Source organism: Pristis pectinata, chromosome 17 (genome assembly GCF_009764475.1).
Source record: "Pristis pectinata isolate sPriPec2 chromosome 17, sPriPec2.1.pri, whole genome shotgun sequence".
NCBI lineage: Eukaryota > Metazoa > Chordata > Chondrichthyes > Rhinopristiformes > Pristidae > Pristis > Pristis pectinata.
In genome coordinates, this window is record NC_067421.1 from 7,602,530 (window position 1) to 7,628,883 (window position 26,354).

A 26,354-nucleotide genomic window follows, 5' to 3' on the forward strand; every position below is an offset into this window, starting at 1 on the left:
TGGAAATAAGGGGAGGTTGATTTGCAATGCCTTTCAGTCAAACTTCCATCAATGCCAACGGCTTAGACTCCCACAAGAAGGGCCACATGGCAAAAAGCACGAAGAACCGTGGCACTTGTTCAGCTGCTGGTCACTATGAATTGCTTTCCAGGAAAGGGGCAATGAATTAAAGGTAGCAATGTGTTCCGTGGCTGCTATTGCAGTGTTACTTGGTTAGTGTTTTCATGTTCATCAGCACACTTTGATTTGTTGAATGTGCTGTTGTTGGATCTTTCTTCCTCTCCATTTTATGTTGCTTCCTTCTCCCCGTTCACCATCTTCACACCAGTTCCAGGTGGAACCACGTCACATTAAATGACTCAGGCCTGTACTGCTGACCAGTAGGCTTCTTTTCCCAACACCCAGTGGTCCATAAATATGTAGTCACTCTATCCATAATTTTAATTATTTTGGGATCTAGGTGAAACTGGCTTGCCCAGCATTTATTGCCCATCCATAATTGCTCTTGAGAAGGTGGTGGATGAACTGCCTTCTTGAACTGCTGGTGGAGGTTCTCCCACAGTACTGTTGAGGAGGGAGTTCCAGGATTTAGACCCAGTGACCATAAAGGACTGGTGATACATTTTCACGTCAGGATGGTGGGGGACCTGGGGGCTGCGGTGTTCCCCTGCCCTGCTGCCCTTGTCCTTCTTGTCGGTAGAGGTCGTGGGTTTGGGAGGAGAAGCCCGGGCGCAAGGCACAGTGCAGCTTGTAGACGGTACACACTGCAGACATTGTACTGGGGAGGTGGATGAAGCACCAGGCAGGTGGGCTGCTTTGTCCTGGGCGGGGTTGAGTTTCTTGTGTTGACACCGAACTCGTCATGGAGAGCATTCTATCATGCTCCTGACTGCTGCTTTGTGGATGGTGGCAAGGCGTTGGGATGGAGCAGGGTGAAGGCGATGTCTGAGCACTGCCCTGCCTGCCTCTGCCCTACGTAACACCGTTCTTGGTGGATTGTGCAGAATTCCGCAGGTTGTGACCCCTCTGGATCTCTGCCCTGAAACGCTGGGACCAAGAGGCTGGCCTATTGCAGGCTGTGTGCTCTGGCAGGTCATGTAGACTAGAAGCGCTCTGTAATGTAAATATTGTAGTTTCATCAGGGCTTAGGAAACGCAACACACAGTGCTGAATGGTGAATGGTTGCTGTAGGTGAGGGTACGTCAACCAATATCTCTGCACGTGACCATCGCTACCAAAGGAGGAGCAAGTGTGGGCACTGGGGGAGGGCAGTATCAACCAAGACCACCACTCCCCACCCAAAATGGGAGACTAACATGAGGCCCAAATTCTAGGACTCTTAGTCCCTCAGGATTAGAGATGACTTAGTTCCACTCTTTAGGTTGTGAAGTGGCTGATAATGTCAATGTGGGGATCCTAGGCTCTCTCACAGGTGGGGCATCAGGTTACAGATGGGGTGGGTGGTTTGTGAGGTGGTGCATTCCTTCCGCTGATTATTACAGGGCTTCTTTGAGCTCCTTGTGCCTGGACTTGAGGTTGCCCTGAAAGCTTCTTCTCAACTTGGAGTGGTCATGGGCCAGGGATTCCAGGAGTAGGGGTGTTTCCAGTTCTTTGAACACTCCCTTGAACCACTTTCCTCTCCCCACCTGGAGTCTCTTCTGGTGCCAGAGCTCGGATTAAAGGGGCCTGATCCTGGGAGTGTGAGTGATGTGGCCTGCCCAGCGGAGTCAGCTGAGTGTGACCAGAGCCCCGGTGCTGTGGATGGTGGCTTGGGAGAGGTTGCTGATGTTGGTGCACTTGTCCTTGCAGTGGATTTGGAGGGTTTTGTGGAGACATCTTTGGTTCTGTTTTCCAGTGCCTCAAGATATCTGCTGTAGGTAGTCCAGCTCTTTGAAGCATGTCAGAGGGCAGGGATCACTGCTGCCCTGTAGACCATGTACCAGGTCTGGGGTCCTGATCTACAAATGTCCTATTCTTCAATCTGTGCTGGGGCGTTGGAGGCCATAGTGAATTTCATCATCAACGTCTCCCTTGTTTGGGTGGGGGGGGGGGGGGGGCGGGGCGAGGTGGGCAGGGGGTGACTCCCGAGATTCAGAAATGGTCAACATTTACCAGGGCCTCATCGTGAACCTTTGTTGTTGGATAGCCGGGACAGGTTAGTAGCGGCCCTTTGTCCTGTGGATGTTCAGTGTAAAGCCCATGCTTGTGCTTCAGTGAACAAGTCAATGATGGCTTGGAGCTCAGGCACTGAGCACTCACAAGTGCAGGCGTTGTCTGCATTAGGCAGCTTGGCCACCGAGGTTGGAGTGACCTTGGTCCTGGAGAATAGTCGCCGTAGGGTGAACATTTACCCGTTAGTTCTGAAGATTAGCTCCCCTCCTGCAGGGTTTGTTGGAGATGAGGTGTGACGTTGCAGCGAGAGAGATGCGAGGAAGGTGTTGGGGTAGTGACACGCTGGCGTTTGCTGAGGTTGGCTCTGCTGCAGACCTGACGGTTAGTACCATGGCTTGCATGCTGTCTCGAAGCAAGCGTAAAATGGGGTTGAATTTCTCTGGGCAACCGAATTTGAAGGGAAGGACCTGGTCTCTCCTGACTGATGGAATAAAAGGCTTTGGGAGGATTGAGAACGGCCCTGTATTGTGGCTGGTGCTGTTTGCATTTTTCTCTGTAAAGTCGGTGCCTCTAGATGGAATGATTTGGGGAACAGCTCCTCGCCCTCTGGGACAACACAGGGTGAAGACTGGTTATTGCTTATGGAGTAATGGAGCTTAACCCAAACAAGCTATCACCAGAAGGGCTGAGCCAAAGAAAGGGAAAAGTAGTCTCGATGATCACTGCTGGGAGCAGTGCTGGATGTTTGGGCCCAGGGTTGGTGGGCAATTACCGAGTGAAGCAGAATCCTCGGCATAAAGCACTTAGAGTTTTCAGCTAGTATTAAACAAAAAGGAGCTTCTCACAGACACGTGCACATTGGAGAGATAATCGATACCATCCATTATCTCCTCTCTAGTATGTGCTGCACACAGTAATTAGCTGCACCTTGCTGACTGACAGTGTTTCACATGATGCTGTTCCTCTGTTTCTTGCTTCATCTCGTGAACCGTTTTCTTCCATTTCTTCCATTTCTTCCTTTCTCCTGACGCTCTCCCACAGAGCACCACAAGAGGCACCTTGTGATATTTCCCCATGTTAAAGATGTTTTATAAATCTTTGGAGTTGATTTCTATTACACGTTCCGTCCTGCTTAAAGTCTAGATCCTTTCTTGGAAGTGCTCTTGCTCTGCACAGAGTTGACTCCCAGAGCCCTGTATCGATTTGTAATGTAACTCAGGAGTATCATGCTATGTCCTCTTGCCCTGATCAGGATGCTTGGTTTTCTTTTTTGTTTTTTTGTTTCTTCAGTTACTCCAAAGCCAGCTAATGCTTAATGTAGAACATGAAACAGTACAGCACAGGAACAGGCCCTTCACCCCACGATGTCTCTGCTGAGCACAATGCCAAATTAAACTAGGTCCCTTCTGCCTGTACATGATCCGTATCCCTCCATTCCCTGTGTAAAAGCCTCTTGAACACCACTATCGTATCTGCTTCCACCACTTCCCCTGTAGCCTGTTCCAGGCACGCACCACTCTTTTCAAAACAAAAAATATCTTGCCCCATACATCTCCTTCAAACTTCCCCCTCACCTTAAATGCATGTCCCTCGAGTATTTGACATTTCTACCCTGGGAAAAAGATTCTGACTCTCTACCCTATCTGTGCCCCTCATAATCTTATAAACTTCCATCAGGTTTCCTGTCAGTCTCCGACGCTCCAGAGAAAACAAAAACAAGTTTGACCAACCTCTCCTTATTAGGTCCTACCAGCTAATCCAGGCAGCAATCTGGTAAACCTCCTCTTCTGCACCCTTTCCAAAGCCTTCACATCCTTGCTGTAATGGGGGCCACCAGAAACAGCACACAATACTCCAAGTGCAGCCTAACCTAAGTTTTGTACAGCTGCAATATGAGACACTCTTTGATTTGGATCTATTATCTGAATTATAGTTCAAATGTTAAAAGAACAAATGAAGTCGATCCTGCTCCATCATGTCTTATTAAAGCAAAATAACCTGTCTCCTGTCGCAACAAACCCATCTTCCTTCTGTCAGTGTGCCCTCTTGCACTCCAGCTGAGTTCAAAAGGTCAGGTGTCTCTCAAAACATCCAGACTTGCGAACAAATCAAAATGTTTAGGCTCCACGTTAGAAGCGTACACCCATGAGGGATTCAGTGGAGCAGATTTTAGAGGGTGTATTTTCCTTTAATTGTCAGATCCAAGCAAGTGAGTGTAATCTTGAAATCTGAGCTTGGCCTCCTAGTACTGCCTTCTGCAGTGAGAAAGGAGCAAGAAATTTCTCTCGTTTTAATTTGCTTCTGTCTGCTTCCTTGTAATCTCCTCCCTCTGAAGCTGCCACGGTCCCTGAGCAGAAGACAGTGACACTGGACGTGGATGTCAATAACCGTTCGGACCGCGTAGAGTGGTGCAGTTGCTATTACCACGGGAACTACTCGCTGAATGCTGCGTTTGAAGTCAAGTTGCACTGGATGGCAGTAACATCAGCTGTGCTCTTTGAAATGGTAGGTGCATCAGCCAGATAAGTTGTGCCTTTAAGGCCCGGAAACTGGTCTGTGCTGTGGTACAACTGTGGACTGCCGCTTAAGGGCAACTACTTCCAATCAGCACCATTTCCTGAAACACAGGTAGTAACCTAACCATAAACCTGCCAGAATCCATTCAGATTGGCACTCAAATCCCATTCTTTAAATTCAGTTTTGGCATTTGATTATTGGTAACAAGGCCCTTCAGAAGATGATGCTGTCTGTGTGGTGTAGAGGAATACAGCCCAGAAATAGACCCTTTGGTCCTCTGAGTCCATGCTAACTATCAAGCACCCATTTACAATAATCCTACACTGATTCCATTTTATTCTCCCCACATTTCCCATTAATGGCTCCCAGGTCTTTATCACTCACCCACACTTTAGGGGCAAAAAGTGACCAATTACTGGTACGTCTTTGAGGCGTGGGAGGAAACTGGAGCCTCTGGAGGAAATCCGTGTGGTTACAGAAAGTGACCAAACCTCACACAACGCCGGAGATCAGGATCGAACCGGGATCACTAGAGCTGTGAGGCAGTGGGCTGTGCCAGCCCGGAAGTGGTCATTAGGTGGGGTGTTCTGAGATGTTAACCCGGCCAGAATTCAAGTCAGATGGGGGTTGGGGCATTGCAGGTGTGGCCCCATGCACCCACTGCCCTTGAGCTTCTAGATGTTTATATATCTAGATCTCAATAAGCCATGCAAGGCTTATTGAGAAAGTAAGGAGGCATGGGATCCAAGGGGACATTGCATTGTGGATCCAGAACTGGCTGGCCCACAGAAGGCAAGGAGTGGTTGTTGAAGGGTCGTATTCTGTATGGAGATCGGTGACCAGTGGTGTACCTCAGGGATCTGTTCTGGGACCCTTACTCTTTGTGATTTTTATAAACGACCTGGATGAGGAAGTGGGGGGATGGGTTAGTAAGTTTGCAAATGACACAAAGGTTTGGAGGTGTTGTGGATAGTGTGGAGGGCTGCCGGAGGTTACAGCGGGACATAGATACGATGCAAAGCTGGGCTGAGAAGTGGCAGATGGAGTTCAACCCAGATAAGTGTGAAGTGATTCATTTTGGTAGGTCAGATATGATGGCAGAGTATAGTATTAATGGTAGGACTCTAGGCAGTGTGGAGGATCAGAGGGATCTTGGGGTCTGATTCCATAGGACGCTCAAAGCAGCTGCAAACTACACCTTCTGTGGTTAAGAAGGCATATGGTGTATTGTCCTTCATCAACCATGGAATTGATTTTAGGAGCCGAGAGGTAATGTTGCAGCTATATAGGACCCTGGTCAGACTCCACTTGGAGTATTGTGCTCAAGTTCTGGTCACCTCACTACAGGAAGGATGTGGAAGCCATAGAAAGGCTGCAGAGGAGATTTACAAGGATGCTGCCTGGATTGTGGAGCATGTCTTATGAAAGCAGGTTGAGGGAACTTGGCCTTTTTTCCTTGGAGCCACGAGGATGAGGGGGGACCTGATAGAGGGGTATAAGATGATGGGAGGCATTGATCATGTGGATAGTCAGAGGTTTTCTCCCAGGGCTGAAATGGTTGCCACAAGAGGACACAGGTTTAAGGTGCTGGGGAGTAGGTACAGAGGAGATGTCAGGGGTAAGTTTTTTTAACTCATAATGGTGAGTGAGTGGAATAGGCTGCCGGCAACGGTGGTGGAGGCTGATACGATAGGGTCTTCTAAGAGACTGTTGGATAGGTACATGGAGCTGAGAAATTTAGAGGGCTATGGTTCTCTAAGGTAGGGACATGTTCAGCACAGCTTTGTGAGCCGAAGGGCCTGAATTGTGCTGTAGGTTTTCTGTGTTTCTATGTTAGAGGTCATGGTGCCAAATAAAGGATCCCCTACGATGGCCAGAAAATGGTGCACAGTTCAGCCATGTCACCTCTGCGGTGGATGGAGCAAACATGTACAGCGGTGGAGGGGAAGGATGTTTGGGATGGTCTGTAAGTTGCCAGTCAAGCTGATTGCTTTAGTGTGGATGGTCTTGCCCTCGTGTGCCTTCCCATTCACTGACACAGCAGATCTTGCTGCTGGGTTGTAGCCAACAATTCAGAGCCAGCACCAACAGCACAGGTGGTGTTGTATGTACATGGGTAACGATAGTGGCAAACCAGGTCCACGTTCTCTAATGCAACAGAATGTGATTTGTTAGTGTGATTACTGTAAGAGATTGAAATGGCTGCTGGCCAACAACTTTAGGCCCGCAAGCTGCAATTGATAGTTTATGTTATAAAGTACAAATTGATAAATGCTTTACCATTAGTTTACAACCCATCTTATCACTAACTTCAAACAAATTCTGTGTGCGTGAGTGAGAGGAGAGAGCAGTTGGATGCTGCTGTTCATGTTCATGTTGCTCACTAACCTCATTTATGGCTGATTTGGAGACAACATTCCAAATACAAAAAAATTACAAAATATAAATGCTTACAAAAGTACTTATCATATATAATATCAGATAGATTGTGTTTAGGGTTCAAATTTAATACTGTTTTTAGTAAAATAAAGACTCAACCAGTTAGCATCTTTCTTTCTATAATTAGATATCTGTTGCTCTGTGCTTGATATAAAATGTTTCTGCTTAAGTTTTAGCTATTTAACTTAAGTTTTAACTATCTTCAGACCTGATTAACAAACATTCCTTTGGCTGTTTTTAATACAATGTATGCAAATAACAGAAGCAGCTCTTCTAACCGTACAGAACACATTCCAAAATGGATGTATAAAACCCAATTCACAAAGAGGAGAATTTTATCCCCCACAGATGGCTGGATAGGATTGGATGGGAAGGAAAAATGAAAAGTCTCAAATCCAAAATCAAACCTTTTCCAGCCGGTCTGCTCCTGGTTTTACTGCTGGGTGTGGCAGCAGGTAGCAGTCAGCAGTCAAAGACCTGGGTTCGATCCTGACCTCGGGTGCTGTCTTTTGGGAGTTTGCACGTTCTCCCTGTGACTAGGTTTCCTCCCAAATCCCGTAGACAGCTGGTAGGGTAACTGGCGACTGTAAACTACCCCTGGTGTAGGTAAGTGTCAAAAAGAATCAAAGGAGAGTTGATACAAGAGAGAAAGTTCAGGGAAATTCAATCAGGGGACTGGATGAGAAACACCATGATGCTGGAGGGACTCGGCAAGCCGGGGCTGAAAGGATTACTTTGTTGAGAGCAGACATGGAACTGATGGGCCAAATGGTTTCCTCCTATGTGGTAATAAGTAAGCAAGCCAGCCATCCTACTCCTGCAGGGGGTTGCTTATTAAAATATTTCAATGTGCCGGGGTACCTCCGACAGTTTTCCCCCTTCTTCCAGCCGTAATGCTGACTGGATTCCCCGGAGCTTGGGAAGCCAGCAAGAACAGGAAGGTAAGGAGAACTGGTTTGAATTGGAAATTCCTAGAATGACCCCAAGTGCTCAGCAGGTCCGGCACATCTGTGCGGAGAGAAATGATTGTTTCACACTTAATTGCTCCCACCGCCCCCCAAACAATCCCTGCCTCCGAGTTAAGATTAGAGCTAAAAATTTACCTCCAGCACGTCAATGTTGCAGTTGCTAAATGAGCAATCACCTACATCTTAGAAACTTGTTGTTGACTTCAGGGAAAGTAACCTCTAATAAAATCGAGACACAAGTTCTGCAGATGTATCTGGAGCAATGCACAAAAAGTGCTGGAGGAACTCAGCAGGTCAGGCAGCATCTATGGAGGGAAATAAACAGTCGATGTTTTGAGCCCAGACCCTTCATCAGGACTGGAAAGGAAGAGGGCAGAAGCCAGAATGAGAAGGTGAGGGGAGGGGGAGGAGCACATGCAGGCAGGGGATGGGTGAGTTCAGGTGATACGCGAGTCCAGGTGAGAGGGGGAAGGTTGTGGGCGAGGGAGAAGTAATAAGCTGAGGTGATAGGTAGGAGAGGCTGAGGGCTGAAGGAGGAGGAATCCGGTAGGAGAGGGCAAAGTTTGAGCTTTGATTAATATTTTTAATAAATCAAGTGATCTTGCATGCTTCAAGGGATTTCACCAGAGACTTCACACCCAGGATATCAGGACTGAGGACGGAGCTTGCAGACAGCAAGTCTTGGCACATGGTAAATGCTCAGCCTTGTTACCGCTGGTTTGCAGATGAGCTCTGGAAGCGGTGGATATGGGCGACTGCTGGGCAGTATAAGGCACTGGCTGGGTTGACTGCCTTGGCTGGGGGATGACTGGAGATGTTCTCCGACTCTGGGCCAGGGAAGTTCAGGGTCTGTGGTGCTTGGCTGGAACCTCCGTCAGGGCGATGTTAAAATCACCCAGGAGCATTGCTCCTGTTCACCATGTGGCAGCTAATGGATGGTTTCAGGATAAGAATGGACTAAACAGAAAGCTCATCGACCATTTATTCATTTGCTCACATGCAGGTACAAGGCTGGCACAGGAAGGCCACCTCCTGCGGCTTCCTCCTGGTACCTGTCCTGGAAGGCCCGTTTGCTCTCCCCAGCTACCTCTACGGAGATCCACTGCGAGCACAGCTCTTCATCCCCCTCAACATCAGTTGCTTGGTGAAGGATGGAGCTGAGCATCTCTTTGACGGTACGTATCTCGCAGTCCTGTACTGGGGGCGGAGGTTAAAGCTGGAAAGACACCACAGGTACCAGTTAAGCTAACCTACAAAGAGGTGGAATCTTTTCCATTTGACCTGTGCTAAAGCTTCCAGTGGTGAAGTTAGTGTTAACTGTAGTTGTGACTGAAGAGGGTTTGGAAAGTAGTGATGACTGAGCCTGTGTGTGCTGATTGGAAGGGTTTGATGAATTGACATACCCTGTACCTTAAAGGGAGATGGGATCAGCCTCTCTTTATGCAGTACATTGCTGGTAAATCTGGCAAGTGTTTTTTGATGAGTTTTGGCATCTTTTAAATGTCCTTTTTGTTTGTTTTTAACCAGTTCATTATTTGCTCTGCTCTGAGGGTGGCAGCCGATGGAGAAAAGTCAAAGCCGGAGGAAATGTTTGTGTTCTCCTCCACAGTAACTCTGCAAGTCGGTTCACACCGGGGCTAGCAGCCCACTCGTTCTGCAAAGAACAAATAACCCCACACAATCAGATGTTTGTTACCTCACAGGAGGCTCAGAAACTCAGCCTGACGCTGTTACACATGAACTAAAATGAAGACAGTTATGAAAGTTCTGGAGTAGTTTAGTTTTGTTTTCAGTGTGAAGGCCTTTCTATCTGATGCTGCAGGTGATCCTTCATCCTTACTGGGTAAAAGGAAACTGATTTTTGGGCCCCGTATCTAAGGAAGGATGTGCTGGTTCTGGAGAGGTTCAAAAAATGATCCCAAGAATGAAAGGGTTAACATGAGCGTTTGATGTCTCTGGGCCTGTACTAGATGGAGTTCAGAAGGATGAGAGGGATCTCGTTGAAAGCTACCCGATAATGAAAGACCTGGATAGAGTGGACGTGGAGAGGATGTTTCCATCAGTGGGAGAGTCTGGGAACTGAGGGCACAGCCTCGGAATAAAGGGACATCCCTTTAATACTGAGATGAGGGGGAATTTCTTGCCAGGGGATGGGATGGTGAATCTGGGATTTGTTGCCACAGAGGGCTGTGGAGGCCAAGTCACTGGGTGTATTGAAGGCAGAGACTGATAGGTTCTTGATCAGTAAAGGAGTTATGGGGAGAAGGCGGGAGACTGGGGTTGAAAAGTCATACATGACTGAATGGCAGAGCAGACTCAATGGGCTGAATGGCCTAATTCTGCTCCTATATCTCATGGTCTTATGATCTTGTGGTTTGTGGAGGAATTTGTAGAATTTGTTGTTAAAATCATAGACTGAGTAGATCACAGCCATTGTTAGACCAACTCACAACTGTTCCACTTTTCATTGCTTTATGTTCAGTGAGTAACCTACATATTGCTGAGTTTGATAGTTTGCACTGTGATGTGTTTTAGATGTTCTGTGCCTGGCGGCTGAGGCTGTTGCTGCTGGGAATTGGAGCTGGCAACTTGGCTCGACCTCTGACTAGCCCGATGCAGTTGGACACTGAGAAAGGCTCTCTCCTCTCTCTCCGGCCTTGTAGAACAGAACAGTACAGCACAGGAACAGGCCCTTCGTGCCTCCATATCATGCCAACCTAATTAAACTAGTAATTTAATGCCTAACTAAAATAGTCCCTTCTGCTTGCATATGGTCCATATCCCTCCATTCTCTGCACATTCATGTGCCTATCAGAGCCTCCTAAACGCCTCTATAGTATTTGCCTGCTCCACCACCCCTGGCAGCGCATTCCAGGCACCCACCACTCTCTGTGTTTATAAAAAAAACTTGCCCCGCACATCTCCTTTGAACTTGCCCCCTTTCACCTTAAGTGCGTGCCCTCTGGTATTAGACATTTTGACCCTGGGGGAGAAAAGATACTGGCTGTCTACTCATCTATGCCTCTCGTAATCTTAAAGTCCCATCACGTCTCCCCTCAGCCTCCACCGCTCCAGAGAAAACAACCCTAGTTTGTCCAACCTCTCCTCATAGCACATGCCCTCTAATCCAGGCAGCATCCTGGTGAACCTCTTCTGTACCCTCTCCTTTCTATCTTTTTCAATCTTTTTATTAATTTTCAAATTAGTACAAAATAATATAAGTAACATTAGTAATTATACATGTAGTGCAAAGAGATCAGGATAGCGATCATAACAGTTAATATATATAATCACAAGGAGTAAAAAAAAGTAATCAAGACCTCCCGTTCTCTTATTAAATGAACATAATACAAAAGGAAAAATTGAAAAGAGATTTAATTATATGAGAAAAGAACTCCCAAATCCAAAAAAAATTAATAAACCAAAACAAACCAAAAACTTCAAAATAAAACAGGACTGATATTTCTTCAATTAAAAAAAACATTATTATGTCGTCAACTCCACTCCTCTGCATTCAAGGGTATTGAAAGGGATCTGAAAAAGGTCAGCTTATATCATATGGAAATATTGAATAAAAAGACTCCAAACTTCCTCAAATTTAAGCGAAGGATCAACAGTACCATTCCTAATTTGCACCCTCTCCAAAGCCTCCACATCCTTCCTGTAATGGGGCGACCAGAACTGAATGCAGTACTCCAGATGTGGCCTAACTAGAGTTTTATAAAGCTGCAACATAACTTCCCGACTCTTGAACTCAGTGCCTCGACTAATAAAGGCAAGCACGTCATAAGCAGGTACCTCAGGAGTCTGCTGGAACTACTCCAGCAAGTGGTGTTGGTGACCTTAAGTTAAGGAACTAAAATTAGTAAAATGACCAGGGTTCGACTAGTTTTTTCCCCTGGGAAGTGTGCATGGATCTCTGCACGGGATCAGGCTTGCCTGAAGGGTTTCCCACTGGAGCAACGTGCTGATGCTGGCTCCGAGGCTCCGTGGGATAAATGTCAGACCTGTTACCCAACAGTCAGCTCAACTTGTTTACAGAAGCTTGCAATCCCTCAACAGCTGCTCCCACGCCTTATTCTAATTCAGCTGTGACTTCAGGAGCAAATTTTGAAAATACCAAGAACTGTTATATAAGAATTTTCACCAGTTTATTAACTGAAGTCGGTAAAAAGTACAATCACTTGTTTGTTTTTATATTAAATATCTAAGATTATAACCTTACAACCAAAGAACATTCTCACAATCTTTAACATTATAATTAGTTCAATCATGCAATGCTAATGAGCTAATCATGATTAATTGCAGCCTAAGCTTGGTTCAAGTAGCACCAGACAGCAACTGTGGAAGACCAATAGTTTTGAACAGTGCACGAGGAAACCTTTGCTTTTGAGTGGGGAACGTAAGAGGGAATGGGGAGGTGCAGGGAGTGGGGGTGGAGGTCTCTAGTTCTCTCTTGCTCTCTCCATTAGCCCTCCCCTCCCCACTCGGGTGATCTCCCCCCCTCTCTCCCCCCCCTCTCTCCCCCCCCTCTCTCCCCCCCCTCTCTCCCCCCCCCTCTCTCCCCCCCTCTCTCCCCCCCCCTCTCTCCCCCCCCTCTCTCCCCCCCCCTCTCTCCCCCCCCCTCTCTCCCCCCCCCTCTCTCCCCCCCCCTCTCTCCCCCCCCCTCTCTCCCCCCCCCCTCTCTCCCCCCCCCTCTCTCCCCCCCCTCTCTCCCCCCCCTCTCTCCCCCCTCTCTCCCCCCTCTCTCCCCCCCTCTCTCCCCCCCTCTCTCCCCCCCCTCTCTCCCCCCTCTCCCTCCCCCCTCCCCCCCCCTCTCTCCCCCCCCCTCCTCCCCCACCCTCTCTCCCCCCCCTCCTCCCCCCCTCCCCCCCCTCTCTCCCCACCCTCTCTCCCCACCCTCTCTCCCCACCCTCTCTCCCCACCCTCTCTCCCCACCCTCTCCCCCACCCTCTCTCCCCCACCCTCTCTCCCCCACCCTCTCTCCCCCCTCTCTCTCCCCCTCTCTCTCTCCCCCACCCTCTCCCCCACCCTCTCCCCCCACCCTCTCCCCCACCCTCTCCCCCCCTCCCCCCACCCTCTCCCCACCCTCTCCCACACCCTCTCCCACCACCCTCACCCTCTCCCACCCTCTCTCCTCACCCTCGCTACCCACCCTCGCTACCCACCCTCGCTACCCACCCTCGCTACCCACCCTCGCTACCCACCCTCGCTACCCACCCTCGCTACCACCCTCCTCCCACCCTCTCTCCCACCCTCTCTCCACACCCTCTCTCCACACCCTCTCTCCACACCCTCTCTCCACACCCTCTCTCCACACCCTCTCTCCACACCCTCTCTCCACACCCTCTCTCCACACCCTCTCTCCACACCCTCTCTCCACACCCTCTCCCCCCCCCTCCCACACCCTCTCCCCCCACCCTCTCCCCCCACCCTCTCCCCCCACACCCTCTCCCCCACCCCCTCTCCCCCCCCCCTCTCCCCCCCCCCTCTCTCCCACCCCCTCTCCCCACCCCCTCTCTCCCACCCCCTCTCTCCCACCCCCTCTCTCCCACCCCCTCTCTCCCACCCCCTCTCTCCCACCCCCTCTCTCCCACCCCCTCTCTCCCACCCCCTCTCTCCCACCCCCTCTCTCCCACCCCCTCTCTCCCACCCCCTCTCTCCCACCCCCTCTCTCCCACCCCCTCTCTCCCACCTCCCCCCCCCTCTCTCCCACCCCCTCTCTCCCTCCCCCCCCTCTCTCCCTCCCCCCCCTCTCTCCCTCCCCCCCCCTCTCTCCCTCCCCCCCCCTCTCTCCCTCCCCCCCCCCTCTCTCCCTCCCCCCCCCCTCTCTCCCTCTCCCCCCCTCTCTCCCTCTCCCCCCCCCTCTCTCCCTCTCCCCCCCCTCTCTCCCTCTCCCCCCCCCTCTCTCCCTCTCCCCCCCCCCTCTCTCCCTCTCCCCCCCCCTCTCTCCCCTCCCCCCCCCCCCCTCTCCCCCCCTCCCACCTAACAGAATGAAACTTGAGGGCAATTATAAGAGCTTGAAAGCAGAGCTCGCAAATTAGGTTCATGGTTGGTCTTTTCACATTCCCTCCCAACATGGAAGGAGGCCATTCAGCCCATCAAGTCTATGCCAGTTCTCGGTGATCCCGTCAGTCCCATTCCCAGTTATTCCCCTGTAATCCTCTTGCATGCATTCCCATCGATTCCATGCTGATTCTCCTGCCACCTGCCCACCAGCCCGTCCTTGGAATGTGGGAGGAAACCCATGTGGTCACAGGGAGAATGTGCAAACTCCACTCAGGCGGTGGTCGAGGTCGATCTTGAATCGCTGGAGCGGTGAGGCAGCAGCACCACCCACTGCACGTCTGCACCGGCTGGTCAGTCAAGCTACAGCGGCGGACATTTGAGGGGATCTTTTCAGAATACACAGAATAGATGCGTTACAACAGAAAAGAAAATCTCCCAGGGGAGGACTCACTGTGGTTAACTGAAGATCCATCAGCTTAAAGTAAAGGTGTATAATTGTGCCAAGGGGGTGGCAGGTCAGAAGATTGCACAGAATGTAAAAAAAAGAATATTTAAGAGATTAATAAACAAGGGAAACATTTGAGTATGAGATAAAGCTCGCCAGTAACATAAAAAGAGTATATATTTCTAAAGATAGTTGGAAAATAGTTAAACTGAGCATTAGGCTGATAGAGAGACTCTGGGGAATTAATATGTAAGGCAAGGAGATGGCAGATGATCGGAACTGTGTCTTCACGAGAGAGTAACGCCTCCAGAAATAGCTGTAAATCAGGAATAGGAAGGGACGGAGGAATCACCTGGGAAGTGGTACGGAACAGATTGTCTCCAGGTCCTAACGGGCTTCATCCTAAGAAGTGACTAATGAGGTTGATGCAATAGTTTAAATTTTCCAAATCGAAACAAAACAGGAGCAGGAATAGGCTATTCGACGCTTGGAGCCTGCTGCACCATTCAGCCTGACCATAAGTGGTCATCTCTCTCAATACCACATTCCAACTCTGCCCAATACCCCTTCATTCATCCTATGTCCATCTCCTCCCTGAATGTAATCAGTGACGGGCCTCCCAATTTATATAAATGGCTCGGATGAAGGCACCAAATGTACGGGTGCTAAATCTGTGGATGACTTAAAGATAGATCGAAAAATAAGTTGTGAAGAGGGTACAAGTGGCTTCACATGGATATGGGTGGGAAATGAACTATAGTGTGGGAAATGTGAAGGGTCTATTGTGGCAGCAGGTACGTTACCTAAATGGTGAAAGACCACAGGGGATTGAGTCTCAGTGCAAAACTCTAGCATGCAGGTAATGCACACAATTAGGGAAGTTAACAACGTTATCATTTATTGGTTGGATAATGGAGTAGAACAGAAGCGAGGCTGTGCATCATTTATGTGTGGCATTTTGACACCACATCTGAGCAGGTTGTCTTCTGAAGAAAGGCTGCACCAGATGGGCTTGTATCCGCTGGAGTGTAGAAGAGGAGACGAGTGAAATACACGGTATCCCAAGGGGTCACAGGAGGGGTGGATGGGGAGAGGATGTTTCTTCTTGTGGGAGAACCTAGAATTGGCGGTCAAAGATAAGGGGTTGCCCATCTAGGATGGAAATGAGGCAAAAAAATTCTGAGGGTTATGAACCTTTGGATCTCCAAGTGGCCTCCTCTGTTCAGGGAATGTCCGCGTGGTAAGGTTTCTGAATCCCAAGAGGTTTGTAGCCATGGAGCAGGATTCGGGCAACCTGGCACACTTTGTACGGCCTGTTTCGTGGATGTATGTATTTGGTTATGAACGGGCCAATCTATTTTTCATGCCTCTGTCATTGGACTAATTCTGTAGGTGACCCCTAAGCTCCCTACATCTCAGATGTAACAAAATCAAGAGAGCATTCACAGAGTGCCCAGATAACGAGCAGAGATCTCTATTCAATTATTTCATTAGCTAGTTCTGTCTTGGTTGCAGGTGACTACTTCTAGCTACAAAAGGCCGTAAGATGTCACCACACTGTAATGGAATAGGTGAATAGTGCCATTAGCACTATGTGTACATACATGTGGTGGTTTTTATTAGGTGGGAGGGGGCGAAATATCGATAGCAGCTCATCTTAGGCCAAAATATTCTTGGGCTCTTGCTGTCTACCAAATTACTGATTTAATCTCTTTTTGCAAATCGCAAATAGTACATCTGTTTTGAAAAAAAATCTTTAAAATTGTTTGGACTAAATTATGCCAGATTTGAGTTCAGTCAACTAAACATGCAGTTTTTTTTGTTTGAATGAATTTGAATCCTTGGTCCTTCCCATAAACAACTGTACCGATGTGTGAAGCTTTCAGCTCCTTACAAATATTTTCTGCTAACATACGACTGAAAACCATGTTAAATAATGGAATCAAAATGTTCATCTTGTCTGGGCCCAAATAGTATATCAATTAACATAAATGCAACATTTGGATCATACTGACTCCTTCAATAACCAGTGAATTCTCACCTTCTCTCTTGCTAGTCCCCTGCTCCTAATCCTTGTGTTAGTTAGCATTAGAAATGTTTCAGAGCGTTACGGGAGATGAGCCAGTGACGTTGTTTATCAGACCCACAGTCTGCCCTACTCAGTCGATGGTGATTCCTGGGAAGTGGGGGGTGTTTACAGTTGGGCTTTGGTGCCCCCTGTACACTATTGCACGACCGGGGAATGTTGTGTTTGTGTGCGTGACCTTCCTCAGTGTGTGAGAACACCTTGTTACCTGACTGTAGAGAGGAGACTGGGCTGGGTTGGGGACAATGGATTGCGTGCTGTGCCATGCCAGGATAGACCAGCAACTCTGCCAGGGCTCTGAGTTGGTGTCTCCACTGTTGCTAATGACGGCGTTTGTTTAGTGTCCGTGGTCACACCCCTGCCTTTGAGTCGGCGCTTTGTAGGTTCACATCCCACTCCAGGTACCTGAGCTGGCAGGAAATGGCAGAAACATTAAGCGGATTGGGCAGTATCTATGGAGAGAGAAACAAAGTTAGCATTTCGGGTCCAAGGCCGTTAACTCTGTTTTTCTTTCCACAGATGCAAATGTTTCCAGCCTTTTCTGTTTCCTTTTATTTTAGATTTCCAGCACCTGCAGTTTTTTTGATTTTGACTTTTGACACTTGGGTAACCATTGGGTTGAGTGCCTTTATTTGAGTGGGCATGGATTTATGCAGGCGTGAAGTGCTCTGGTTTCCTCCCACACCCCAAAGACGTACAGGTCATTAGGCTGGAGCAACACACAAAGGTCTGGCATAGCCTCTTGTGTCTCCAGGTTGATAGATTAATTGGCCGCTGTAAATTGCTGCAGATGTGTAGTGAGTGTTAGAGTCTGGGGGAATTGATGGGAATGCGGGGAGAATAGAAACTGGGATTAGTGTAAAACTGGTGGTTCGTGGTTAGTGCAGAACTTGGTGGGCCAAAGGGCCTGTTTCTGTATCTCTCTGACTCTGGGTACCAGATCACTTTCTCATATTGGTAAGTTTATTACAAGGGTTTGTACTGTCCTGTGCCAGTTACTCTTCCCTAAGGTGTTTTACTGTCAGTTAGTGAACAGGTCGGAGACCCTCGCAGGTGATGTGCGGTGCTGTGAGCAACGTTGCGTTGGGTCCAGAGCACAGGATGCCTCTCTCTGCACGCAGCTATAGGGATCGCTGCTTGTAAGATAAGATCTTTATTAGTCACATGTACATTGAAACACACAGTGAAATACATCTTTTGCGTAGTGATTTTGGGGGGCAGCCCACAAGTGTCGCCACGCTTCCGGCGCCAACATAGCATGCCCACAGCTTCCTAACCTATACATCTTTGGAATGTGGGAAGAAACCAGAGCACCCGGAGGAAACCCACGCAGACACGGGAGAACGTACAAACTCCTTACAGACAGCGGCCGGATTTGAACCCAGGTCTCTGGCGCTGTAATAGCGTTATGCTAACCACTATGCTACTGTGCTTGCCATGTACTCCAAACGGCTAGATTAATCTGAATCTGTTTCAGCCCCTCTGCTCTGTGAGCTGGCGCATTGTCCGATGCAGGAGGGGTGGCTTGTTGGACTATGGTTGCCGTGGTTGTAGTCTGTAACCTGTATGGCTAATTGGTGAGGCCTGGCGCAGATTCGGGGACTCCTCCAGCACCTCCGCTCCGTCCGCCGGGATCTCCCGGTGGCCAGCCATTTTAATTCCTCTTCCCATTCCCACACCGACATGTCTGGCCACATCTTCCTCCACTGCCAGGTCAAGGCCAAACAAAAATGGGAGGAACAACACCTCGTATTCCACACCGGCAGTCTCCAACCTGCCGGCATGAACACTGAATTCTCAAACTTCCGATACCTGCTCCCCCTCTGTCCCTTTTCTCTCTCCTCCTGATCCCACTGGTCTCCATCCCACTGGTTCCCCTCCCCACCTCCCTCCCTTTTATTCCATGCCCCACCTTCCTCTCCTATCAGAATCCATCATCATCAGCTCTTTGTCACACCTGCCTATCACCTCCCAACTTCTGACGTCGTTCCTGTCCCCATCTGCCTATCACACCCCCCCGCCCCCACCCCTTCTGGATCCACCTATCACCTGCCAGCTCTTGCTCCACCCCGAACCCCCCCCCCCCCCCCCACAATCTTTTATACCGGCTATCTCCCCTCTATCTTTCCAGTCCGGATGAAGGATCTCGATCCGAAACGTCGATCGTCCATTTCCCTCCATGGATGCTGCCTGACCCGCTGAGATCCTCCAGCATCTTGTGTGTTGCTCCGGATTCCAGTGTCTGCAGTTTCTCGTGTCTCCTCTCTGGGTACTTGTATTATTGACATAACATGGTAAAGGAATGTGACCTGGTGTCTTGAGCCTTAACTGCTGGGACCCTTGTTACTTGTGATACAGATTAATGACTTGGATGTGACTGTAGGAGGGGCGATTAGTAAGTTTGCTGATGACACAAAAGTTGGTGGTGGTGTGGATCGTGAGAAAGGGTGTCTAAGGATGTGGATATAGGTCAGATTGAAAGTTGGGCGGAGCGTTGGCAAGTGGATTTTAATCCCAGTCAAATAGGGGTGGGACATCTGCAGTAAATGGTCGGCCACTAAAGAATGTTGATGAACCTGGAAGTGGTAACACAGGTAGATAGGTCGGGGTGTAGAATATAAAAGTTGGGATGTTGCAACGTTACAAAACACTGGTTAGACCGCACTTGGAGGACTGTGTGCAGTTTTGGTATATCGGAAGGATGTAGTTGAACTGGAGAGAGTGCAGAGGAGGTTCACCAGAATGTTGCCTGGATTGGAGGACTTATAGGAGAAACTGGATGGGCTGTGCTTGTTTTCCCTGGAGGGAAGGAGGCTGAGGGCTGACCTCACTGAGGAGTCAGATGCAATCACTTAACAAGACACTTAGATGGGCATTTGAATAGTCAAGGTATCGAGAGACACAGAACTAATGCAGACAGATGGGATTGGTGGAGATGGGCAAAAGGTTTGGCCTGGGCATGGTGGGTTGAAGGGCCCATTTCTGAGCTGCATGACTATCGTAATTAAGGAGCAACAGATTATAATATAACAGAGATTAAAAATGCATATGGGGGCAGTGCAAGTGAGGAGGTTAGGAGATGCACAGGGCAGGTTGGAGACGGGGGGGGGGGTGTAGGAGGGTATTGGAGATGTGGGGTGTGATCAGAAGGAATTGGCCCTTGGTTCTGGTGACCGATGCCTCTTTCCTCAGGCTGGGAACAATCCCTGCTGCCCTTTTCCTGAGTCTCTGTTGAATCTGTCCACTGTGTTCTTCCAGGATTTGAACCCGAGACCTACTGGGATCGGATGCAGCTCCTTCAGGAGGCCATTCTTGCCAGGTACGTCACTACTCCTTCCCTCCCTGTATCATCCCACCCCCCACTTATCTTTCCACCTGTCCCTCCCTCCTGCATCAGACACCAGCCTTTGTTTCACCCTCTCCCACTCTCACATCTCCGTGACCACCTCTGCCTCTATATCAGAACACTGGGTAGTGGTATTGGCCGGTGGCAGTACCTCTACTGAACAACCAGCCGATGATGAGCAGTTGAGGGACAGATCGGCCTCCTCGGTGTCAGCCTGCTGACTGAGGACGCCAGGGTTTCTGCTGTGGGCTCACGCTCCTCCTCCTCTCCTCCCTGCTGCAGGTTTGGATTTGTTCAAGACAAGTACTCAGCCTCGGCCTTTAACTTCCCTGCAGAGAACAAGCCACAGTACATTCACGTCACAGGTGAGCACTGCCGGGGATCCTGGGGAGCCGTGTTCACCAGAGCCCAGAGCGATGGTTGGTGAGCCAGCAGCAGGTGAGGAGGCTGGGAAATAGTGTGGTCAGTCACCACGGGCCAATGGAGCCTCCTGCATGGACTGGGTCAGGGATTCCCAGCTGTCCCACCAGGAGGCTGCTGGAATGGTGTCAGAGAGCCCCCCTCTGTAACAGGGTAATTGACGTCAGCCAGTAATGCACGGTTATTCACTGGGCAATCTACGTGTGAGAGTGCTCAGGACTGCCAACTGGGGAAAGGTTTGAGAAGTAACCAAGGAGGGGAAAGTGTTGTTATTCTGGTGAAAATGATAATGCTAAAAACCCAGATACAAGATTAGTTCTGTGGCGCGGACGGGGTTGATCCTGACGTGTTTCGCTGGTTGCCCCAGGTACCGTGTTCCTTCAGTTGCCGTATTCCAAGCGCAAGTTCACGAGTGGCCAGCAGAGACGGCGGAGGAACTCCACCAGCTCCAGCACCCAGAGTCTGTTCGGCGAGGAGAAAATCGGCTACAACTGGGCCTACAACACCATGCTGACCAAAACCTGGCGCTCTAGCGCCACCGGCGATGAGAAGTTCGCCGATCGTCTGCTCAAAGACTTTAATGACTTTTGCTCCAATAAGGATAACCGCTTGCTGAACTTCTGGGAAAGCTGCCTGGACAAGATGCATTCCAGTGCACCCTGACATGGGCAAAGCCATATCCACGTACGGCCAGTTGTGGCATGTGCATCTACCCTTCACCTGATGGAAGGTCTGGCACATGCACCCAATGTCTTCCGGCACATGCATCCAATCGCTTCCCATCAGAAGCACATTGAAAACTCTACGTGTTAGTTGAGCTACAACAACACCAGGGCACACTGCCCTGCACATTCAGTTTCTTGCTGTCTCAGCTGAGATTTCCTGATGGCTATTCCTTTAACATCCCACTTCCACTCTCCAAGGTTGACCCTAGCGATACGTTTGATCACACTGACTTTAAATGCAGGTATTATCTCAAGTCCAACCAGTCCTTCAAAAGCCTGGAATACTTGATGAATCCTGTTGGGCAGAAGAGGGGGTGGCTTCCTGGGATTCAAAATAGAGAGGTTTTGGAAGTGAGTCCAGAAACTCTGAGGGAAATTGGCTTCATCGGTGAATGCATCGTGCAGTCGATCCCCTTTGTTAACAAGCATCTCCTTCCCCAACAACTAGCGATTTAGCTTCTGTGGTTCCTGCTCACTCCAAGCCTAAATGACCAGGTCCCCACACTTTGTTGCCACGTGCCTTTGCCTTAAACTGTGTTACATTGTGAAGTCCTGGTACTGGCTGGCATCACACTCCTGTTGAGCCTTTGTGTTATTGAGATATTTCCCTCTCGTTAAGAAGTGGAAAGACTTGACAACATGCAGAGTTGAACACTGCTGCAGGCACGGTCCTGCTAATAACATGTGTGACCCATCCAACTTGTAACGTGATCTACACCATTTCCCGTTTCTTTTATTTCAGGGTTACCTTCCATAGTGTTCTCCTTTCCCTCTAACATAGTGACACCCTCCCCAAGGGCAGTACCGATGTTGGTCCTGAGAATGGAAATCCATTTGTAGACTGTGCTGTGCTGAAAATATCCCAGTGTCTTCTGTTGAATGAATGCCAGAACCAAGCTCAACTTCCTTCGGGGCAGTTATTACCTTACATGATTTATAGAAAATGAAACAACATTTGTCTGCACTCGTGGATCAGCTGAGATGGGAAAATCAGAAAACCAGGGCAGTTGGTGTGCCTGCTCCCTCCTGCATGGACTTCTGAGTGGTGTTTCACACTGACCTGTGCTGCCAGTACGAACCAGGACTTACATTGAACCATGAAGGGGAAAAACCTGCCACTTTTGACACTCCACATTATCTCAGTGTAGTCACTAAATATGAGGATAATATGGAATATTTGTTAGGCCAATGCACTTGCGCAAGACATTTTAAATCCTCTCCTTTAATTATTACCACAGCCGGTGGACCCCCGCTGTTGTGTGACTGTGGGACAGTTGGTGAGTGATTTGGGCTCCATGAAAGTGCCCATTTTCTCCAATACTCTTGCAAAGAGAAACCTGCATCTTTGACTGTTCCTCAACTTTATCTTGATAATTTATATTTACAAATAAAAAGAGGAAAAAATGGTAGGTTTTTTTTACAATCTTTGTAATTCTGAAGAGCAAGTTGTTGGGCTGTGCAATGTTAAATCATTAGAGCAAGATTAAAGTGTCTCACTAGTGGATTTGCAGTCTCGGTAGATTTTCAGTATGTCTCTTCCCTACGTTGAAATGCTGATCCCAAAGCCACTGATGGCTGAAGATGTGGGGCTGGTGGGAACTCTTCCTTCATCCTTGGCACTTCACCCTTTGACCAAACTTCTCGTATCTCGATCTCCTCGAGCGGCTCATTGTCAATCACTGTCCAGCTCTCCTCCTGTGCTGACCTTGTGTGTTTCACTGCATTAAAGGCACCGTGTGAATACGACAGGAATAGTCGCCACGTCCATGGTGGAGAAATGGCAGATGGAGTTTAATCCGAGCAAGTGTGAGATGTTGCACGTCGGGAGGTCAAGTGTATGGGGAAAAGTACCAATTAAATACAGCACATGATAAAAACAAACACACCAGACTTTGCCTAACAACTGTATCTCATTAATGATGACTGATTCGAACAACTCTAAGATTCACCATGTGGTTTCAAACAATCACTTGACTCTTTAGTTTCACACCCTTTTAGTTACTTGCACAACTTCTTGGTTTACTTTCACAACTTCCCAAGCTCATTCAGATATTCCCCACTCTTGATGAACCTGCCCTGGGGTTCGAACTTGGCCAGTTCTTATGAGTTCCTGATTCAGGGGCAACTTCAGTGTTGGTCTCCAGGGCCACTGCTGCCGGTCATCTTGTAAGGATCCTTTTGTACATTTCTGCACATACCTCCCAATCATTGCTTAGTGCTTTATTCTCTTTACACAGCCTTAATTCCAATCCTTAGCGAGATGAAATTGCTGCTGGTGCCACCCTACAACTACTTATTTGTTTCCTAAATCGCCAGAGTGTTTGAGATTTGTAATCTATCACCTCCTACTTCTGCACAAGATGTCAGGTCCCAGACACCCCCAGCTGCTTGTCCTGTCTTCCAGATAATTCACAGTGGGATGTTTACAATGTCCACAGGGCTGTAAAGTTGCCTCAGCTATCTTCTCACTTGAGGCTGACCAGTTATCGATTATGTGAACTTCTTTCACTGTACCCCTTCTGTGTTTTCCAACATTTCTTCCAAGGCAGTCAAGTATCTTCCCAAAACATAATGGGATACTTGACATCGCTCTGGCTGCTACACAGTTAATGGTAGCACCCTTAATAGCATTGATGTACAGAGGGATATTGGGTTCCAAGTCCATAGCTCTCTGAAAGTGGCCATGCAAGTAGATAGGGTGGTAAAGAAGGCGTACAGCTTGCTTGCCTTCATTGGTTGGGGAGTTGAGTATAAGAGTCAGAAAGTCATATTGCAGCTGTATAAAATGTTGGTTAGGCCGCACTTGGAGTATTGTATGCGTTTCTGGTCGCCCCATTACAGGAAGGATGTCGAGGCTTTGGAAAAGGTGCAGATGAGGTTTACCAGGGTGCTGCCTGGATTACAGGAATATCAGCTATGAGGAGAGGTTGGACAAACTTGGGTTGTCTTCTCTGGAGCAGCAGTGGCTGAGGGGAGACCTGATAGAGGTTTGTAAGATTATGAGAGGCACAGATAGAGCAGACAGCCGGTATCTTTTTCCAAGAGTAGAAGTGTCAAATACTAGAGAACGTGCATTTAAGGAGGAAGAGTTTAAAGAAGACGTGCAGGGCAATTTTTTTCACATGGAGAGCAGTGGGTGAAAAACACAACTGCTGGGGAGGAACTCAGCAGGCCAGGCAGCATCTGTGGAGATAAGCAGGCGGGCAATGTTTCGGGTCAGGACCCCTCTTCTGGACTGAAGATAGGAAAAGGAGAAGCCCAATATTTTGGAGGGAAAAGCAGAGCAGTGATAGGTGGACAAAAGAGGTGGGTGGGCACAGGGTGTTGATAGATGCAGGTAAGAGATAGTGATAGGCAGATGTAGGGGAGGAGGGGAGAGCAGATCCACTGGGGGATGGTCAAAGGTAAGGAGGAAAAAAAGGCTGGGAAAAAGAAGAAACATGGGGGGGGTTGTGGGGAAGGGGGGTGGGGATGACCTAAAGTGGGAGAATTCAATGTTCATGCCATTAGGCTGCAAGGTTCTAAGACGGAAAATGAGGTGCTGTTCCTCCATTTGCGCTTGGAATTCTCCTGGCAGTGGAGGAGGCCGAGGACTGACGTATCAGTGATAGTGTGGGAGGGGGAGTTGAAGTGACCGGCAACGGGGAGATGCAGATCGCGGTTCCGGACAGAGCGCAGGTGTTCTGCGAAACGGGCACCTCGTCTGCGTTTGGTCTCACCAATGTAGAGGAGGCCACACTTGGTAGTGCAATCAGGTGTGATAGTGGTGTTTAAGAGGCTTTTAGATAGACACATGAATATTCAGAGAATGGAAGGATATGAACCAGAGTGACCGCACCCTCAAATTCTACATTTCAGGATCATTCCAGCATTGTTAATGGCCAATCCTTACTAGATGTATCAGGTAGCTGGGGGATCTCCTGTTTGAAAAAGCTGCTACGTACATCAATTTTGGCAAGAATGAGGCCAGTCAGCAAGGGAGGACATCTGTACTGGTGGTTCTAGTGAGATTCCCACAGTGTGGAGGAAGACTACACTTCAGATCCCTGACCAGCCTGGTTTTCACCCATCAGAAGGGGTTCTATCCTGCAAACCAGCAGCCGGTCTGGAACCACAGTATGCACGTGCAAGACAGTTGGGAAACTGCCACATTTCCTTCATCCCTGGAGCAACCCATCCTCACCAATCCGTTCAATCATCCAAGCCAGGTAAGGGCTGCTTCCTGGGGAGTCAGGGGTGACTCAGTGAAAATTCAACCTCAGCTCCAACAAGGCTGTCGACCAAGGAAGGCCTTGACACATCAACTGTTTACCTGCTGTGCAATGCAGCTGGACTGCTGCAAAACCATGTTCGGTTCCTGATCCTCTGGAAGAACTCCTCGGACACAGCTGCTGAGGTATCTAGAATGGATCCTCTGATGTGCCAGCTGGAGGGTCAGTACCCCCTTGCTACACAGGGCACATGGACAAGTTCAGTTGGGTTGCAGTTGATGTCTATCCTTTCCATCATTAGAGAGTCCTGCCCTGTCTGAACCCCATGGTTAGTTAAGCCAGAGTCTTCCTGTCCTATTGCTGAGCACCTCACATAACTGCTACAGACGATTGTTTGTATCTGTGGCTACGCAGCAGAAAGTTAACAACGGCTGATGTGGTTTAAGGCAGCCAGTGCTGTTCTTTAGTTCTAATGGTGCGCTCCCTGAGGCTCCCTCCACGAGCTTCCTGCTTCACATCCTCTGGGCTTTAGAGCCTGTGAGGACCCCTTCACTGCCACGGGGGGGGGGGGGGGGGGGGGGGGGGGGGCAGATCAGTCACCAGGCCCTTGCGTAACACTGACTGAGGGGGTGTAGTGACCGTGACTGAGCTACGCAGATACAGAGCTGGAAATGTGAACGGACTTTCTCCAGCACAACATGTAGACACGCAGAAGAATCTCTCAGGAAAATCTCCCTGAACTCAAAGCACACCGGGTTTCATCCTGTTTAAGTGCAATGATGACAGGTGATTTAATACAGTGCCAATAGTTACAATCACACAGTTTACTTCAATATTTTTGGGTGTGGGCAAGTGGTTCTGTAGAATTAGAAAATTTACAATGAGAGAACAACTCAAGATCATTTCTGAATATTCAACCACCTTTGTTGGGAATCCAGGCGCCCAAAACAGCCTCCTTTTACCATTGTGTTGAGGGATGGCTCTGTGGATACACACGCACCATGAATATTGATCGGCAGAACAAATGTGGCTGTGACCCTGTAAGAAGTGGGAAGATAACTGGTCTGAACCCCTCC

The 26,354-nt window shown here is 48.9% G+C and overlaps 1 protein-coding gene across 6 annotated transcripts in view; it reads left to right on the forward strand.

The window, feature by feature from the left end:
* depdc5 (DEP domain containing 5, GATOR1 subcomplex subunit) overlaps nt 1–22,909 on the forward strand; it is a 119,722-nt gene extending 96,813 nt beyond the window's left edge. For all 6 annotated transcript variants that reach the window (XM_052032028.1, XM_052032033.1, XM_052032029.1 and 3 more), the window contains exons 37-41: nt 4,448–4,617; nt 9,040–9,211; nt 19,835–19,895; nt 20,205–20,287; nt 20,710–22,909. In XM_052032028.1, the coding sequence (XP_051887988.1) occupies nt 4,448–4,617; nt 9,040–9,211; nt 19,835–19,895; nt 20,205–20,287; nt 20,710–21,005 (782 nt within the window). In that variant the 3' untranslated portion in view covers nt 21,006–22,909. The remainder of the gene's footprint in view (nt 1–4,447; nt 4,618–9,039; nt 9,212–19,834; nt 19,896–20,204; nt 20,288–20,709) is intronic.
* The last annotated feature ends 3,445 nt before the right edge of the window (nt 22,910–26,354 follow it).